The sequence below is a fragment of the Coenobita brevimanus genome, chromosome 98 (genome assembly GCF_032717465.1).
Source record: "Coenobita brevimanus isolate Jiangsu-jjx chromosome 98, ASM3271746v2, whole genome shotgun sequence".
Lineage (NCBI taxonomy): Eukaryota > Metazoa > Arthropoda > Malacostraca > Decapoda > Coenobitidae > Coenobita > Coenobita brevimanus.
In genome coordinates, this window is record NC_137051.1 from 27,473,863 (window position 1) to 27,491,427 (window position 17,565).

General features: G+C 44.7%; 1 protein-coding gene across 3 annotated transcripts in view; it reads right to left on the minus strand.

The window, feature by feature from the left end:
* The window catches only part of LOC145414072 (histamine H2 receptor-like), a 90,086-nt gene that overhangs the window by 31,035 nt on the left and 41,486 nt on the right, over window positions 1–17,565 (minus strand). The window contains exons 1-2 of one of the 3 annotated variants that reach the window (XM_080283637.1): window positions 7,331–7,451; window positions 6,522–6,687 (exon numbers count right to left, since the gene is read on the minus strand). In XM_080283637.1, coding sequence (XP_080139763.1) covers window positions 6,522–6,676 — 155 coding nt within the window. In that variant the 5' untranslated portion in view covers window positions 6,677–6,687; window positions 7,331–7,451. Of the gene's footprint in view, window positions 1–6,521; window positions 6,688–7,330; window positions 7,452–17,565 lie in introns of those variants that run through there. The other 2 variants (XM_080283635.1, XM_080283636.1) reach the window with 2 other exon arrangements.

The following is a 17,565-nucleotide window of genomic DNA, read 5'->3' on the forward strand; positions in this document are numbered from 1 at the left end:
AATAATTAACCAAAAAGAAGAGACAGAGACACGCCCCCCCAAAAAAAAATAAATAAAATAAAAACACTTGTCAATTATATAAAAAAAAAGTAGTTACCTTCCTGTTCTTGCCAGGTGACTTGATGTTTGTCTAGTGAATGGTTAAGCTGGGAAGTTATTAGCCTGTGTGTGTGTGTGTGTGTGTGTGTGTGTGTGTGTGTGTGTGTGTGTGTGTGTGTGTGAGAGAGAGAGAGAGAGAGAGAGAGAGAGAGAGAGAGAGAGGCATTTTAAGGAGTGCCGAAATCTTCTCTCCCTCCCTCTACCTATCCTTCGCTCCCTCCCTCCTTCCCTCCCCTCCACCCTCCCTCTACCCACCCATCCTTCGCTCCCTCCGTCCCATTCCTTATCCTTTCCTCCCTTCAACTTATCCTTCTTTTCCTCCCTCCCTCCGCCTATCCTTCCCTCCTCTCCCCCCACCTACCCTTCGCTTTCTCCTTCCCTCCCTCCCTCCAACTCTCCCTCCCTTCCCTCCCTTCCTCCCTCAGTCATATCTAACACTCCTGGGTCAACACGTCTAGTCTAAGCTGATAAATATGACTTTAAATTATCCTCGGGTTGAAGGGGATAAGGAAATGGGGGAGAGAAGGAGGGGAGAGAGAGGGGAGAGGGGAGAGTGAAAGTTCGAGGAAAGTTAAAGGCGAAGGGGAAGAGAGGGAGAGAAGAGAGGAGAGGTGGGGAGGGAAGGAAAAAGTAAGGAGACAGTGGAAAAAAAAGTGGGAAAAGGGAGAGGAGACGAAAGAGGAAGCAGGAGGAAAAATGAGAGAGATAGGGAGGGGAGATCAGAGAAGAAAAAATGGAGGGAAGGGAGAGATAAAGAGGGGAGGGAGGAAGAAAAATGAAGATACAAGGAGAGAAACTGAAGAAAGGGAAGAAACTAGATACAAAAACATAAGGAGGAAGCAAAGACAGAGTAAAGACAATTGTAAGTAAAGTAAAATAAAGAGGAAAACTAAAGACAGAAGGAAAAACAAAAATAAGAGAGAACAGGGCGAATAAAGTGATGAAAATTGACAAGAGGGCATTTCTGAACTGAAGGTGACATTTGCTTATATATTTCTAGTATCCAGACAGTCTCAATAACCTCAGAGAACCGCCATAGTACTGAGGGGGTTAGAGGAGGTTCCATTTAAGCCTATCATCTCAAAATAAAAATCCTCGTGACCAGAATGAACCAGTAAGAAGGTGGCGAGAGGCGACGACTGACTGACCCACAAGGCATAAGGAGTGAAAAGATGAAAATGGGTATTGTAGTTCCGCAGAGTTGTGTGTGTGTGTGTGTGTGTGTGTGTGTGTGTGTGTGTGTGTGTGTGTGTGTGTGTGTGTGTGTGTAGCAGTCCATTTTTAGTAGCCTTTTTCCTTTTCCTTTCTCTCTCTTATATGCTTCAATTTTCTTTCCTCTCCCTTTTTCTCTCCTTCCTCTCTTCTTACTCCTTGTCCTCTCTCATTTCACCTTCTTGCTTTCTCTCCTCCCTTTCCTCTTCCTCCTCCTTTCGGCTTTCTCTCCTTTCCGCTTTCTTCTTTTCTCCTTCCATGCTTTCTCTTCCCTCCCTCTTTCACCCCTTCCTCTTCTCTCTTGTTTTTCTTTTTTTCCCTTCCCCTCTCACTTCAAGTCTTCTCTCCTCCCTCTTATCTTCCTTGCATTCTACACTCTCTTCCGTCGTCCTCTTTAATCTCTCCTCTCTTTCCTCTACTGCTTCTTTCTTTCTTCTTCCACCTCTCTCTCTCTTTCTCTCTCTCTCTCTCTCTCTCTCCCTGCTTCTGGTGTCTCCGGTATAGCAACAGTCCCCAACACTCCTGGCCATGTGAGTTAGGTCTGAGCCACAGGCACATGCATTGATAATCACACACACACACACACACACACACACACACACACACACACCTGAGGCACGTTATTACCCACGATGACTAAAGTACACAGATACAAAGACAGACAGACAGACGGACAGCCTTCATCCAGACTCAGCCTCTATACTTAAATACATTCTTAACCTTAACTTGTGAATAAAACTGCTGATTTTTATGTCTTCCTTCATACACATACATTTCACTTCATTGCCACACTGGAGTGCATGTTAAATAAGAAAAAAAAAAAAAGCTTCTTATAATGGAAAACTGCTATCCTAATTTCTTATACCTGCTGATTGGTTAACTCTCTTATATTAAGCTACAACTATCTCCAGACGATTATATTCAGCTGAGAGTGAGCACAGAAACCTTGGAGAGTTGTTACTGGTTCCATCAATCCTCTCATGATCGGGGAAACTCGCGTCTTCCATTCCTGTTCATGCTAGATTATTTAATTCAGTTGGGTGCGTCACGGGAGCCTGGGTGTTAAAGATGCTTGGTAAATTCCGATCCAGGTTAGGCCATAAGACAGGCTTGAGTGAGGCTGAAGTTAATGACTCCCCCTGACCTGCCCTGCCTGTGTGTGAGAGCTGCTCTCTTTTGGTGGGTGTGGGTGTGGGTGAGGGTTGAGGAAGTGTAGGCGTGGGTGTGGGTGAGGGTTGAGGAAGTGTACCTGTAGGTGTGGGTGTGGGTGAGGGTCGAGGAAGTGTAGGTGTGCCTGTGGGTGTGGGGGTATGGATGTGTTTGTGGGTGAGGGTGTGGACAAGGGTATAGATGTGAGTGTGGGTGTTAGGTATGAGTGTGAGTGATGACTGTATGGGCGTTATTAAAGGCTATGGAAAGACTGGTGGACGTTTTAGCGCGGATGAGGGAGATCCAATGAAAGACTACTGAACCAAATGTAAAGGGAATGAAAGAGAAGAAAAAATATTGCAGGAGGTTTGAAAGGGAGGGGAGTGTGGGAAAGGAGGCACTGAGTGCAGGAAAGGGGTGGGAAAGGCTGAAGTATCTATTGAGGGCTGTGGGACTGTTGAAAAAGAGTGGGGTTAGAGTGTAGAGTTGAAGAGGCCTTGAAATGGCTATACAGAACTGAGGCCTGGTGAATAGGGTGTGATGCACGGGAAAGGGGCAACTGAAAAAGAGTTGAGATGACGCACTGACAGCTGAGGAAAGGGCTGAATGTATGGCTTTTGAGGGCTGTAGGGCTCTTTGTGGACCGGACTAGGCTTAAAGCCTCAGTATTTTGTTATAGGATTCTCAGGACCTTTTAGATTTTTTCTGATTGGATCATGTCACCTCTCGCATTGAAGTCGCCAAAGGACTGGAAAAAGGATGTGTTGAAGACTTGAAAGGGGGAGGAATGGTTGTTGGACTGGTGGTTGTGGTTGTGGAGGTGGTGGTTGTAGGGGCGATGGTTGTGTTTGCTGGAGTGATGGTTGTGGTTATTGGGATGGTGGTTATAGCTGTAGTGGAGCTATTGGTATGAAAGTCTTTGTGGTAACTGCGTCTTTTGTAGCAACAGAGATGCAAAATAGATGGAGCTGTAGTGGAGGTAGTAATCGCACATAACCATTAGTGTTGGAACCATTCTCCTAGGTATCTCTTACTTCCACGGTAGCTCCAGTCAAGTTCATCCAGGGTAGTCGTGAGGAAATTTCTCTCAAGCCTCTCTTTGACAAGTGGAGAAATTGCACACACATATGAAAAAAAAAAAAAAAAAAAAAAGGTTCTCCCCCCGCCCCCTCTACCCCTCCATTCATAACTGACTCAGGTCGGGCAGAAACTGTTGGGTTTTTCTATATAAGCAACATTTTCTTTCGTTCTCATAGGTATATTTTTTCCCATTTGCACAATTCACTGCATTGTAAGTAAGACATCTCTGATCCGTATTCTAGGTGATGCTGTAGGAGTCTTAACACCTTTTTCATGGCGACTTATTACACCTGTTACCACCTGATGTTCTCATTTATGTCATCTATAGATATACCTTCGACATGGTTTGCCTCAACAACAAAAGGATATTGAGGGGGTGATGTGCAGAATAAATCACTAGAGAACAGGTGCTATGAGGCTTCCTGTCCACTTAGAATACGTCCCTCTGTCACAATTCCTTAGCACTCCTTCCCGCCACACCAAGGAGCCCTCCATCATGTATTCGTCAACTCTGTCCTTTCACCTCTTTCTCAGTCTTCCTTTCCTCATTCTTCCACCATCGTCTCCATTCTTCCTAAGTTAAGAAATAAAGATTTATGACCCAGATTGTCGTAAAGCTTCCTCGATACTGTAACCCGACTCCAAGGCCTAGGCAGGCGACCCCCACAAGACACACGACCCCCACACATAAAGACAAATATAGAAGTGGGAAAAGCGGCAAGGAGAGGCAGTGTGGTTGGCGGTGCGTGGCGGGGCGGGTGGGTAGGTGGGGGCTAGGCACAGACGGGTTTAATGTTCGTGTAACTGTTGGAGGGAAGCTGGAGGTGACATACACGCGTTTTCATCCTTACTGGAGCATAGTTCAGGATACGTTTATAAGGCGACATGGGATAGGTAATGATGTTAAGTTCTTCAATCGCTTCACGTGTTTTGTAATTTATTCCTATTTCCAGACACTTTTTCTCACTTTAGGATTTTCTTTTTGAACTGGTGAAGGCAGAAATAACCTTCATTAACCCCTTCACTTTGGGAAGACCCCTAACAAGGACATATTCGTCTGTAGGTAACAAGAATAAACAATACTGACGTCCCCTGGTTGAAAGAGTATGTTCGCCGCACGGTAAAGAATATAGGATAACAGTATGCTTAATATAAAACGTTGAAGAAAGTGGACCTGGTTGGTATTTGGTGAAAAGTTTGCCATCACCAAATAAGCCACCCTCCAGACGTGTACTCTCACTCCCTCTGAAGGCTTTTGATATTTATCGGAATAGGTTTGACTTGAGAGTGGGATCCCATAATGAAGATGAAGAAAATAAACACTTCAGTTTCAAGGCAGTGATATACACTCAGGGTCAGTGAAATGTAGAATGGAAAAGGAAGACTGTTGGTTGTCGCCAAGTACCTTAGCATTTCAGGCACTGAGTGAGGTGTTTTCTCGACCGCTTTGGATAACAAATTTCGTGATTGTTTAAGAAATAGAATCCATCAAGTGACAGGAAAATACTGTAACAATTTTAGTGTTGGGGCTGTGCTTTCGTGACGACAGAACGGGATAGGGTCAGGTGTGGACGGGATGTAGCTGACGGGTTTTAGACAGAAAATTCGCTGATCGTTAGAGAAAGAGAATGCTGAAACCCTATATGGGGCCAGGTTTGGACGGGACTTTGCTCGTGGCTTTTGGGGAGAAAATACCGCTGATCGTTAGGGAAAGAGAATGCAGAAACTGAGAGGAAAATGACTGTCTTAGCATTGGAATTCTGCTTTCTGCTTTCGTAACGACGGTGCCAGACAGGAACAGCTGGCTGGGGAGAAAATAGCTGGCGAAAATGGTGGCCGAACAATAAACACGGGCAGTAATTCACTTCAAGCCTTTTGGAGGGAGAATAAATGTTAGAGATGAAAACGAAGGGCATACGAAGGCAAAACCTGTTAACATTGGTGGCAGGAATAGTATAGGAACAAATGTTTATTTTATTCCAGACGATAGAGGACGAAGAAGAGAAAAGTGAGGAATGAGGTAAAGAGGAAGGAAAATTGGAATAAGAAAGTAAATAAGACAAAAATTGTAATAATACGAGAACAAACTGGCAGCTGAAATATATTCAGAACCGCAAACCGGAGCGTGCTGAGGATCGTAACATTAAAATTACTGATACGATGCTGCGCCACTGAAGATATTTTCAGTGATTACACGACCACAACAAATGACTCTTCAAGACTTCAATGGTTAAGGTTTCTTCTTATACTGAAACATGCGTCTGCTATGGGGATAAAATAGGTTCAATTCGACCCGGTCCTTCCGCTGGTGTGAAGAGGAGAGACAGTATAAACAGTAGGAGAAGGCGGGGAGTGAAGAGAAGAAAGGAAAAAAGAAGAAAGACAGAGATTTGATCAAAGGGCGAGGGTTTTTGATACCAAATACTTGCCATAATTAAACCACCGATATTCATTTAACCTTTAGAGATGCGACATAGGAAGAAACGTGAGAACAAAGAGAAGAACAATGACAAGACACAGATGGGAGAGGAAAGACAAGTGTGAGGAAGATGGAGAGTAGAGACAAAGCAATTTACTCTGTCCATTAAAACATGGCCTAGAATTTCCATCTTTCTATCTTGAGTTCAGAGCTGTAACGAGATACTGATAATGAAACACGGTGCTAATTACGAAAAAGTGTTATGGAAGGGATGTAGAGTCGCGGTACTGTCTAATTCCGCTATTGAGCCACGGGATATATGTTACATGAAAATTTCCGTATAGTTAAGGTGGGAGAAATTACAGCCATCCACTATACCCTTTAGAGATGCTCCTTCGTTCTGGTATTCTGCAGAAGATGACGAGGAAGACTGAGAAGGAAGAGCAAAAGATGAGAAGGAAGAGGAAAAACGAGAAGGGAGCACAGACACACGACAGAAAAGGGAGAGGAACAACGGAGGCAGGAGAGGACTAGAGACCAAAAAAAAACTCATCCAACCTACTTGTTAGAGATGCTCCGTAACGCCGGCCTCCTGCAGAAGATGACGAGGAAGATAGTGTTGAGTACGGAGGACACGATGAACACAAAGATCAGCAGAAGGGTCCACACCACGCCCCACGCCCAAGCACCCAGCCCCTCCACGCCCACGGCCACCATCACCACGCCTGCTGGGGGAGAGACAGAGAGACGAAGGTTAGAGAGATTTTTGAGCATTTACAATGAACCGTATTCTAAGTGCCATAGGAGGACTTGTAACACCTCTCTCTCAGTGATTTACTTGCACATTACACCAAAGCTTTGTGCTGTGTGCTGTTTATATTGTTTTACCCCGTTCGCTGCAGGTCTTCCCTGAAGTCAAACGATCAAAAGACAACGAATAAGCTAAGCAAAGTTGTCATCGTTGTGAAGGGGTTAGTATCGCATTAGTATAATCGGCCACTCGCATGTTTAAGGCTACACGGAAGCTGAAAAGATTGACACTGATAACTCGTAAGTAAAATGGATAAATACTGTGTGAAATTAGCTTTGACAAAATATCATGTACTTGTTGGAAAATGTTATGCTTCAATTAGACCATGAATAAGGGAACTAATATGCAATTTCGTAAACACTGTGAAAAAATGGACGGTCTTCGATATCGTACTTTCTTTATTTACGGTAAAATGGAAGCATAACATTATTCAGCTAGTGTCTGATATAGCGCCAAAACTATTATTATGCGCTGTTTTTCTGCTGTGATGGCGATACTTGTTAATACTAAAAATATGATATGTGTCGACATTTTCAACTTCCTTGTAGCCCAACACTCACACGTGGTCAAGTGGCATCAGCAGCATACAGGAAGATGTTGAGGTATAATGTGCAGAATAATTCATTGAGGAAGAGGTGTTTGGAAATCTATAAAGCTGCTTCCGACACGACCTTCATTAACTCCGGTCAGCTGAATTACTTTAGTACCTTCTTCTGCGCCTTCTGCTGCTGCGAACACCATCACCTCGCCTGCTAGAGAGAGAGAGAGAGAGAGAGAGAGAGAGAGAGAGAGAGAGAGAGTAATCAGCATTCATAAAGTCCCTAAGCTTAACCCCTTTAATCCAACGACGTATTTTTCATTTCACTGAGGCTTCCACCTGACAATATTCAAGTTAAAAAGGAAATCTAATGGTGAACGAGCTAAAGAAGGCCATATCTAATCCCTCCCAGCTCCTTGAATCTCCCCTAAGTTGAATAAAACCGCCCCCAAAGAGCAAGCATGAAACACAGATACGTGACTAAATTGAAGCCGTTAGGTGTGTATAAATAAAATCGCTTGTCCATACGCTCGCCTTCTCTCGTGTAATTTCCAGACATTTTACAGAAAACTCAGAGTGAATATTAAAGTGATAAAAAAAAAAAAAACGATCTGTGAGGAAAGGTGGCTGTTATGGAGAAGCGTTTATTATATGAATTGATTATATTCACAATAAATGTTTTCACGAATCTGAAGAGCTGGGGTGGTAATTTCTTTGATACAGGAGGCAACTCTTTCTCACCTATTAATGTGAAGAGTAATTAATAATCTGTTGCATTTTATTTATGACCCTTTAATAACGACATAGTGTACATCAGCAAGGTACCTTAGAATCATTTAGATGCAAAATACGGAGGTAATAGCTGAGAAAGATGCATCACGAAATCATCCACGTCAACTATACTCGTTTCACTCTAATTTGGCCAATAATTGTTATCTCTGTTGCTTGAATGCTGTGTTGTTGCAGTATGTTAACACATGAATATGATGCTAGCCATAAGGTGCTATGGAAAGGATACAAAGCTGTTGTATTGTTCCGTTCAGTCACTGAGCTGCGTGAGATAAACTGCATATGGACAAAAATCCAGGCCAATTTAAGGTAAAAGAACTATAGAATATAGTGCTCTACGTCATTGCCCTCAAGGTAGCCAAGATATATGGTTGTCAATACATTCATCCAAGTCTAATTTAGCCACTGACAACCACCACACTAGCAGATGAAGGTGACAGTGGGGGATTCCCCCTCCTCCCCTACCACCTCCACACCCCCACTCCCTCCATGTACAGGTACTTCTTTAATCCCTCTACTACCTCACATGAATGAAATTGTCTGTCGTTAATAAGGGGGGGGGGGAAAGGCGTACCAAAGAGGGTAATGAATGGGTAAGTGTTTGTCAGGAGCCACAACTAGAATGAAAGTAGCTTGAAGTGCCTTTATCTCACCATTTGTTGACACTTTCTTCCACGAAACTTCCGTCTTTGATTAACTCCTTTCCTTCCTTGAGATCATTAATACCCCCTTGGGGGTCATTAATAACCCCAAGGGTCATTTGCGAGGGAAGCGTCATACAAGAAAATATTTGAATTCCACCTGTGGCTTCTGCTAAATATAATCCAATGAATGGTCTTCTTAACCAATAGTGTGCGAAAGATTTCACGTAAACTGAATAAAATCGTCTGGCGTTCATTACAATAAAGTAAAAATATATCATCCCACTGACTGCTTTAATATTACCTTTAACTCTAAACAACGATGTGGTCTCCCCTAAGCTGAATGAAGCTGTCTGGCGGCATCAGGTATAAAGCAGTTTGCCGAGAAGGGTCAACGCCTTTGAATTCGATATCCCGTACAGTGCAGCCTAGCGGAGATAAAGTCGTGAGACGCAGCCGGGGAGGGGGGGGGGGATAGGGAACGGGGCAGTGATAAAGGCCACATCAACTAGTAGGCCGCGCCCATAAAGCTCCAACACCCACCATCCATACCAAGGCCCTTATTCTTCGCAACTCTGGAAACTTTCTGGCACCGTTTCCTAGGGGATTTAAATTTTCATATCACAATTTATCCTCCTGCATGTTATTTCTGTCGTTTTAATATCGAAATATATTGTAAAGAACTAACCTAACTTACTTAACTAACCTAGCTTACCAGAAACAGAAATAAATTAGTCAGGAAGAAGTAGTGGGTAGCCTCCTTCGCCGACGAGAAAGGGAACTCAGGCCTACCTCGCCCGGCCTATGGCTTATCAGAGCACAAGAACACGGCCTCAGACACATCATTAAAAGCACTGGAGTCCTCACCTCAGCACACCACCACCCATTTATAGCCAGGGAAAGATATGGCACCTGTTTATAAGGACATCGAGTTTTTCTTTTCTTCTTATTTATGAGGAACTATTTTAGACCTTAACCCCTTCACTCCGATACCGTATTTTTTTTTATTAGTCTTCTTACCACCAGACTAATTAACTAACAGGCTTCAAGCAGCGAAGGGGTTAATGAAGGCTGTATCTGAACCCCTCCTGCTCGAAAAAATCTCTCCCAGGTTGAATAAAATCGTCTAGAGAACAAAAATAAATAAAATTCTTCATGGTACTGAAGGAGTAAATCCGATGACATTTAATATTTTTCTTTCTCTTTCCAAATCATGTTATTCAGGCTGAGAGAGGTTTGCCGGGCTGGAGGAGGCAGGTACAGGCATCATTAACTCCTCCAGTGTTACGGGTCCTTCCAGCCTTGAATAAAATCGTCTGTGGGTACCCTGATTAAACTGAATAACATGGCAGTGATGAGGTGCTTAACTGATACCATACGTTCACCTCGTCCTATGTATGTATTTATGTATGTATTTATGTATGTATGTATGTATGTATGTGCGTACCGGATATGCAAGTATGTATGTTTATATGTATGTCGGCTTCCACATCCCTTACATCTACGCTATACCCGTTCAAGCTGTATTTTACAAGGACTGAAAAGCAAGTGATCCGCAGGGCTGAGGAACACTACTTTCTGTGACCGGAGAAGTGACCCACCCCCACCCAGTGCTTCAGGCGTGAATTTAGGTGTGGAAGACTTTGAGGGTGTGGGGTGAGAAAGTGATCCAACAAGAGTACATATCTAGCCCCATCTAAACTGCATGAAATCCTTTGGCGTAGAGAAGGGTAAAATTAAAGATAGCCAACACTGTCAAGGGAAGCCAAGATGGTCTCCACGCAGTCTCAGTACACTAACATACTCCTGTACAAATTGCCATCATGATTGATAAACATACAAAAACATAGGATTCTCAAGTTTATGTGCCTGTGTAGCTTGACCTTCGACATCAATACCCTTAAACAGATCTTTTAAAAATATACAAAAGAGGTGTCTGGGTGTGTTTGCCCAAGGTGACAATTATACCAAGGTTGATGCTAAATGGTGAAGAAATAAAAGAATGGCACCAGACTGAGAAACACTTGGAAGAAAGAAGAAAGAAACGGAGCAAGCACAGTAGGTCTCGATTCTGTGGTATGGAAATCCAGTAAAAGGAAAAAAAAAAAATGCTGTGTTGCTGATAAAAGGGTTAACTAATGGTGATAGTTCCAAGCCTCTTCGCTTTGAGGGATCTTTTTTGCTGGCATTTTTTTTTTTTTCACAGCTTTTTACAGTAAGAAATATTTTTGGAATTTTCTCTGGGCGTCTATGCCGTAACAAAAGTGCTTACATTTCACTTCCATCTTTATATTTGGAGAGAGTTGACCCCTTCACACCAGAGAAGAAAGGAGAAGAATATATCAAGGAATAGCCAACATGGGAGAGGTTAAAAAAAATAAATAGCCAATAAGAAAATGGCTAAAGAATAAATGGAGATGTGGTTGAGAAGGGAAAGCTTAAGGAATATGTGACGAAAGTCAAGAGGAAGTGTAAAGAATAAGGGTAAAGGATAATCGATGAAGAAGGGGAGAAGATGAAGAAGGCCGCATACCCCTTACCTCTGCCTCCTGACCCCATTCTTTTCTCCTTCACATTTCTCCTTCCCTCCATTCTCTCTCTCTCTCTTTCTCTCTCATTCCACATCCCTTTGTCTCTTCCCTTCCCTTCCTCCAGTCTGTCTTATCTATTCCTTTTCTTCTCCCTTCCAGCCTTCCCCTTTCCCTCCCTCTCTCCTCCCCTATTCACCACACCCTTTACCTCTCCCGTCACCTCCCTTCCCCCTCCCCCTTCCTCGTTGGTTCCCTTCTCTGCCCTACCTATAGCACTCTCTTCTTACCCCCTCCCCTACTTTTCCCCCTCCTCCTCCCCTCTCATTCCCTCCTCTCTCTCTCTCTCTCTCTCCCTACCACACCCTTTGCCTCCCCTCCCTCTTCCCCTTCTCCCCCTCCCCCTCCCCAGCCTCTTCCTTCTCCCTGTCTTACCTTCCCTGGATGTCCCGTCCATCACTCCCTCACTTGACGGGTGGTGGTAGTTGTGGTAGCAGGCTGGTAATTGTGGTAGTAAGGTACTGTTGTGGTAGTAGGCTGGTAGTTGTGGTAGTAGGCTGGTAGTTGTGGTAGCAGGTTGGTTGTTGTGGTAGTTATGGGGGCAGGCTGATAATCGTGGTATTAGGTTGGTAGTTGTAGTAATAGGGTGGCTGTTGTGGTAGTGGGATGATAGTTGTGGTAGTAGGCTGGTAGTTGTGGTTGTCAATGAGAGTAAGTGGTGTTAGTGTTGTCAGTGGTGTTAGTGGTGTTAGTGTTGTCAGTGGTGTTAGTGTTGTCAGTGGTGTTAGTGCTGGAAGCGGCAGGTGGTGGTGTTAGAGGCTGGTTACAGTGAACAAGAAACTCACTCGGCAATGTGTCCTTTAATCTTCCACTCTGGCGCACAGAAAAAGCACCGTTGCTTGTTGTCCTTCTAATGTTTTTTTTTTTTCCTTCCCAAGTATTTCGTGGCGTTAACTTACATATATATCCGTATATATAGCGACCACGTCAAGATTTGGTGGTAGGCAGGGGCACTCAACCACAGTAGACCACTCACATAACTGTACAACCACCGACACCACTCTTACTCGGATCTTACGTGCACAGTTTACAAGTTATGACACACATGCAGGACATTCCACAGTTAATAGAGCGGCGGTTGGGGTGGTGGAGCGACTGTGTGGAGTTGAAGGTATACTGGGGGGAGAGCAACATCCTTCAGGCACATCCTTTTACTGACAGTAGGCAGGTTCGGCTGTTGGCCTGCGAAAAATCCGGGTTTGCACTTTGAAGTCACTGTGTTCGTCGACACTTATTAGGCTTACTGTTCGCATGCACCTGTATGTTTGATTGGCACTTTATCCTCCCGTAGGCACTATCTGATTCTGAGGTCTGTTCGAAAATACACCCACTCGCGCGCTAACACATACGAACTCCCAGCGTGTGTGTGAGCTGGGATGAGGAGCAAGTTAGAGAGCCGCGTTTTCAGCAAGGCGGCTGGATCCACACTGGCTAGCGGAGGTGAGTCTGGAGTGGCTTAGACCTCGGGCCCTCCCCTCCCTTCTTCCCTCCCTCTGGCTCTCTCCTTCCCTCCCTCCCTTGCTTCCCCCTCTCTAGATTCCTTCTGCTCCCCTTCGGCTGTTATCTGATTCCCTGATTGTTCCGTGTCTTCATTTACTTCCTTAGAAAGTTCCCCTGTGTTCCCTACTTACCTTAAGAGACCATTTGGTTCCCACTCTTAGCCTCTTCTCCCTTACCTACCCTCAGCTGCTTCCCTCTCCTCTGCTTCTTTTGTATTCCAGCCGTCTCCCTCCCACATTTCTTACTGCTTCTCTTATATTTTTTCCTACTTTCCGACCACCTCTTTGTTTATTTAACTTCCTTCATCTTTCACATCTTTTCCAAAGGCCATGTCCTCAACAATGGCTCTAGCCCCCTTTTCCCCATCAATTTCCCTCCTACCCCAATCCCTTTTTCTGATTCTCAGCCTTTCCTAGAATTATTAGCCTTTGCTCCAGCCCTCGGTCCTTCCTCCAGCTCTCAGCCCTTGTTCCCGCCTCACCCACCACCCCCATCCAGTAACTCAGTCCACAGCCTTCTTTCAAGTCGGTCGGGCCATAACTAACATTTTGGACACCTTCTCCACGCCCCTTATGCAAAGGCTAGTGACCCGACAGTATAAGAACAACCAGCAGCTACCACAACTACCACCATCTGCACCCCACCACCATCATTCTCCGCCGCCACCATCAAGCCACTATCACCACTAGCATCACCACCAACACCTGTCCAGAGAATAGGTATGAGGAGAATCAGGTGCGCCAGGTATCTACCACCTCACTCGCCCGACACGCACGCAATAGGACCGACCACTTCACCCACCTGTACGACCACATTCCACCCCCGACCACCCTCTCGCCACCCACCGCCACCGCCACCACCACCCTCCACACCTACCTCAGTTCACCCCGGTACCACCACAATGATTCACCACCTCTTTCCACCCGCTATGTACTGTGACTTACACCATTGTCTACACTCCCTCACCACTCACCACGACATCACCACACCTCATCACACACCAGCACAGTCTACCACCACACACCACCAACACGATTCACCACCTATCCACCACCCTTCTCTGCCTACTCACCATCCATGGTCTTTCACTGCTCATATCACCACATTCTACTAGTTAACTCACCACTTTTACTCCACACCACCATACCGCACCTTCCCTCTCACTCTCACGATCACACCACCATCCACTACCACAGTCTCTCACCACCTCATCACCCCTATAACCCCCCCACCACTTCACCCTCATCCACATCCCTGACCCTCCCACCATATCACACCCCTATCCACCCTTCTGACGACTCCCTCACCACATCATCCCCTCACCCCCGTCTCAGCTCTGCGGCAGAACCCCCGTCCGGCAGGTGGTGTGTCCGGGGGCTCTCCTTGCCATTTGGGTTCTCCATTGTGCAACCCCGACACTCACACTCACCCCCTCCCCAGTCCTCTCCTGCCCTGCCCTGCCCTCTCTTCCCTTCCCTTGCCCTACCCTCCCCGTCTCGCCCCTGCCCTGCCCTACCCTGGCCCCACGCTGTCTGCCTCGCGTTCGTCTCTTCTCCATTTCTCCCCACTGTCAGCTGTCCTCTCCTTTCATCCCTGTTTGCACTTCTCTTCTCTCCTCCCTGTTCTGCCTTGTCCTCTCTCCTCTCATCCTCGCTTTCTGCTTTTCTCTCCATTCTTCGCCACATACTAATCTCGCTTCCCCCTGCCTACTCTTTCTTCCCAACCCAGACTAATTTCGTTTCTTCTTTACTGCCCCTTGTCACCTCCTCCCCGTCCCTTCACTCCTTATTGTTGTCTGCTTGTCTGTTTCTGTCTCCTTTACTTCCCACGGTTAGATTCTCTCTCTCTCTCTCTCTCTCTCTCTCTCTCTCTCTTTCTCTCATATTCTCCACGCTCTCTGCCTTCCTCCGCTGTACATTGCCCCTCCTCCCTTTACCCCGGCGTCATCCAGTCTGCTCGGCCGTATCCTCCTCCTCCTCCTCCTCCTCCTCCTCGTCTGGTCTGCCCTGGGGTCGTATCTTTAGTGGTGAATCATGGTCGGGAATCATTTTGCTTTGCCTCGCCCTGCACTCTGAGAATCACTCTGCTCTGGCTGTGAAGTGTCTGGCAGCCGCGGGAGTGTAAAGGAAAAACATGAACCAGCAATTTTTTACACATTTTATGCTCAAGGATACTGGCTTTGTGATTCTACTGTGTCTTATTATTCCTCTGTCTGTCTGTCTGTCTCTGTCTCTGTCTGTCTGTCTCTCTCTCTCTCTCTCTCTCTCTCTCTCTCTCTCTCTTCATTTTTCTTCCTCTGGTCTCCGGTACATCATTTCCATTAACATCTTCATCACGATGAGATAAAATACTTCATTATTGCTCCCCCAGACCGTTATATTCAGCGTTGGAAAGATCGCTCGTGCTGAATGGGTTGATGTATCTAACCCATCCAGCTAGAAGAGTCCCTCCTTGGCTGAATAAAATCGTTTGGAGGCAGCAAAAATTAAATGAAAAAAAAAAAATCCTTCCTTGTAATGAAATCCCTAATGTATTTTTTTTTGTATTTACCATTTTTTTTTTTTAATCCAGCTGTTTCCAGACGATTTTACTCAGCTTAGGATATATTTTCCAAGCTGGAGGGGTTACGGACATCCATCACTAACCTATCTGTCACTAGGGGCTTTCCTGTGCTGAGTAAAATCGTCCCGGGATGGCGCTTCTGTGCTAACCTGGAGAAAACGGCTAACTTCTTTCAGCTCAGTTGATGGCAAAGAGTAGTGAGATCCGAGCGCCAATTTGACCTGTAATCAAGGAAACTCATTCATATCACATCGAATTTCATGCAAAAACGACATAGGATTCATGTTATGGACTTAGCTTAGTTCTGTCATGTACAAACGAACCGACTTAAGTAGCTTCATTTTTCCTCCAATCTGCTCTCTGCCTTCCTGCTGTGTCCGGCCCCAAGCAGTCTGCTCTGCCCTGATCTCTTCTGCCACGGCGTGCGGTCAGTCTGCTTTTTCCTCCTCACCTTCTCTGCCCCGCGCTGGTCTGACCTGATATTAATTCTACTTTGATGATCTACTTAAGTCAGCTTTGCCCTCAAATCCTGTGTTCGCCTGTTGTGTATACTCCAGGGCCTGTATTCTGCATAGTGCTTATGGTCGACCCTAGCTAACCGTCATAGCTAAGCAAATTTATGACAGTCAGTCTTATGGCCGTCGGAAGTCGTCGGCCATACCTCACTAATCCAACAACACCGTCAGCTGCTAGAACGCACCGCTCACAATTTGTCAACTTTAAATTTATGGAATAAAATAGGTTCTTGGCATTATTTTCTTGGATTTAAATTGTTTTAACTTCATATTACGACTTTTGGGGAAGTTAGACATAGTAAAATAGGAATTCGTTTGTGAGAAAATGCGCTGAAACGTATTCCCGTTGAAAAGTGTGTAACCAAAAACACTGACTAGTGTAAACTTAACCTACCTTATTAATTTCATCTAATTTCATATTAGTATTTTTTTGTTGGCTAGGCTAAACTTGGTTAGGATATATATATATATATATATATATATCTATATATATATATATATATATATATTGTATTATATTCATATCATTATTTATTATAATATACTTAACCTACATTACAAATATTTTCTTAAGTCCAAAGAAAGTTAAAGAAAATGTTCAATGCTATGGACAGCAATGGGACAATAACCAGTTCATCTGGGTTAGGTTGAGTTATATATTTCTATAATTTGTTTCTGGTTTATTTAATATTTTCATATTTTTTTACACTAACCTTAACCTAAAGTATTATTTTTTCGACCAGTCTAAACTTTACCTATCCCATTATTATTATTTTATTATATTTAATTATTTATTATTTAATATTTTTTAGACGTCCATAATTAACCTAACCTGCTGGGGCTAGCCCTACAAGTACTGTAAAGCCCAAACTCTGCACATTGGCATTTTTCCGGTAGCAAGATAACGTAGTGTTATGATGACCTTAAGCTCCGGGGTGAGTGGGTTTCTCCTCTTGGTGTCATTCGATAAGGCGTCTCTCACAAGATTGGTGACATACAAAATACCGTCCCTGTCTAGCCGGTATCTCTTGATAAGCTCAGCATCACTGAGCTCGTTAAGCACGTCCCTTCTTCGGAAAATATTCCTCGGCTGGGGATCTGCTTGCTGTGGTGCGGCCATGTTGACACACTTCTGACGGTCATAGGCGGCGTTAAGACAGGGTGAACCCGAACATACCATCGCGCGTCTTATTATGGTCGTCCATAGGAGTTTATGGTCGACCATACGAGTTTCTGACGGAGTTATGTCTAAATTGCGCCATTTTGTTTAGATATGTACGACGGACTTAGCTATGACGGTTTGTAGAATCTGGGCCCAGGGCCCAGATTCTACAAACCGTCATAGCTAAGTCCGTCGTACATATCTAAACAAAATGGCGCAATTTAGACATAACTCCGTCAGAAACTCGTATGGTCGACCATAAACTCCTATGGACGACCATAATAAGACGCGCGATGGTATGTTCGGGTTCACCCTGTCTTAACGCCGCCTATGACCGTCAGAAGTGTGTCAACATGGCCGCACCACAGCAAGCAGATCCCAGCCGAGGAATATTTTCCGAAGAAGGGACGTGCTTAACGAGCTCAGTGATGCTGAGCTTATCAAGAGATACCGGCTAGACAGGGACGGTATTTTGTATGTCACCAATCTTGTGAGAGACG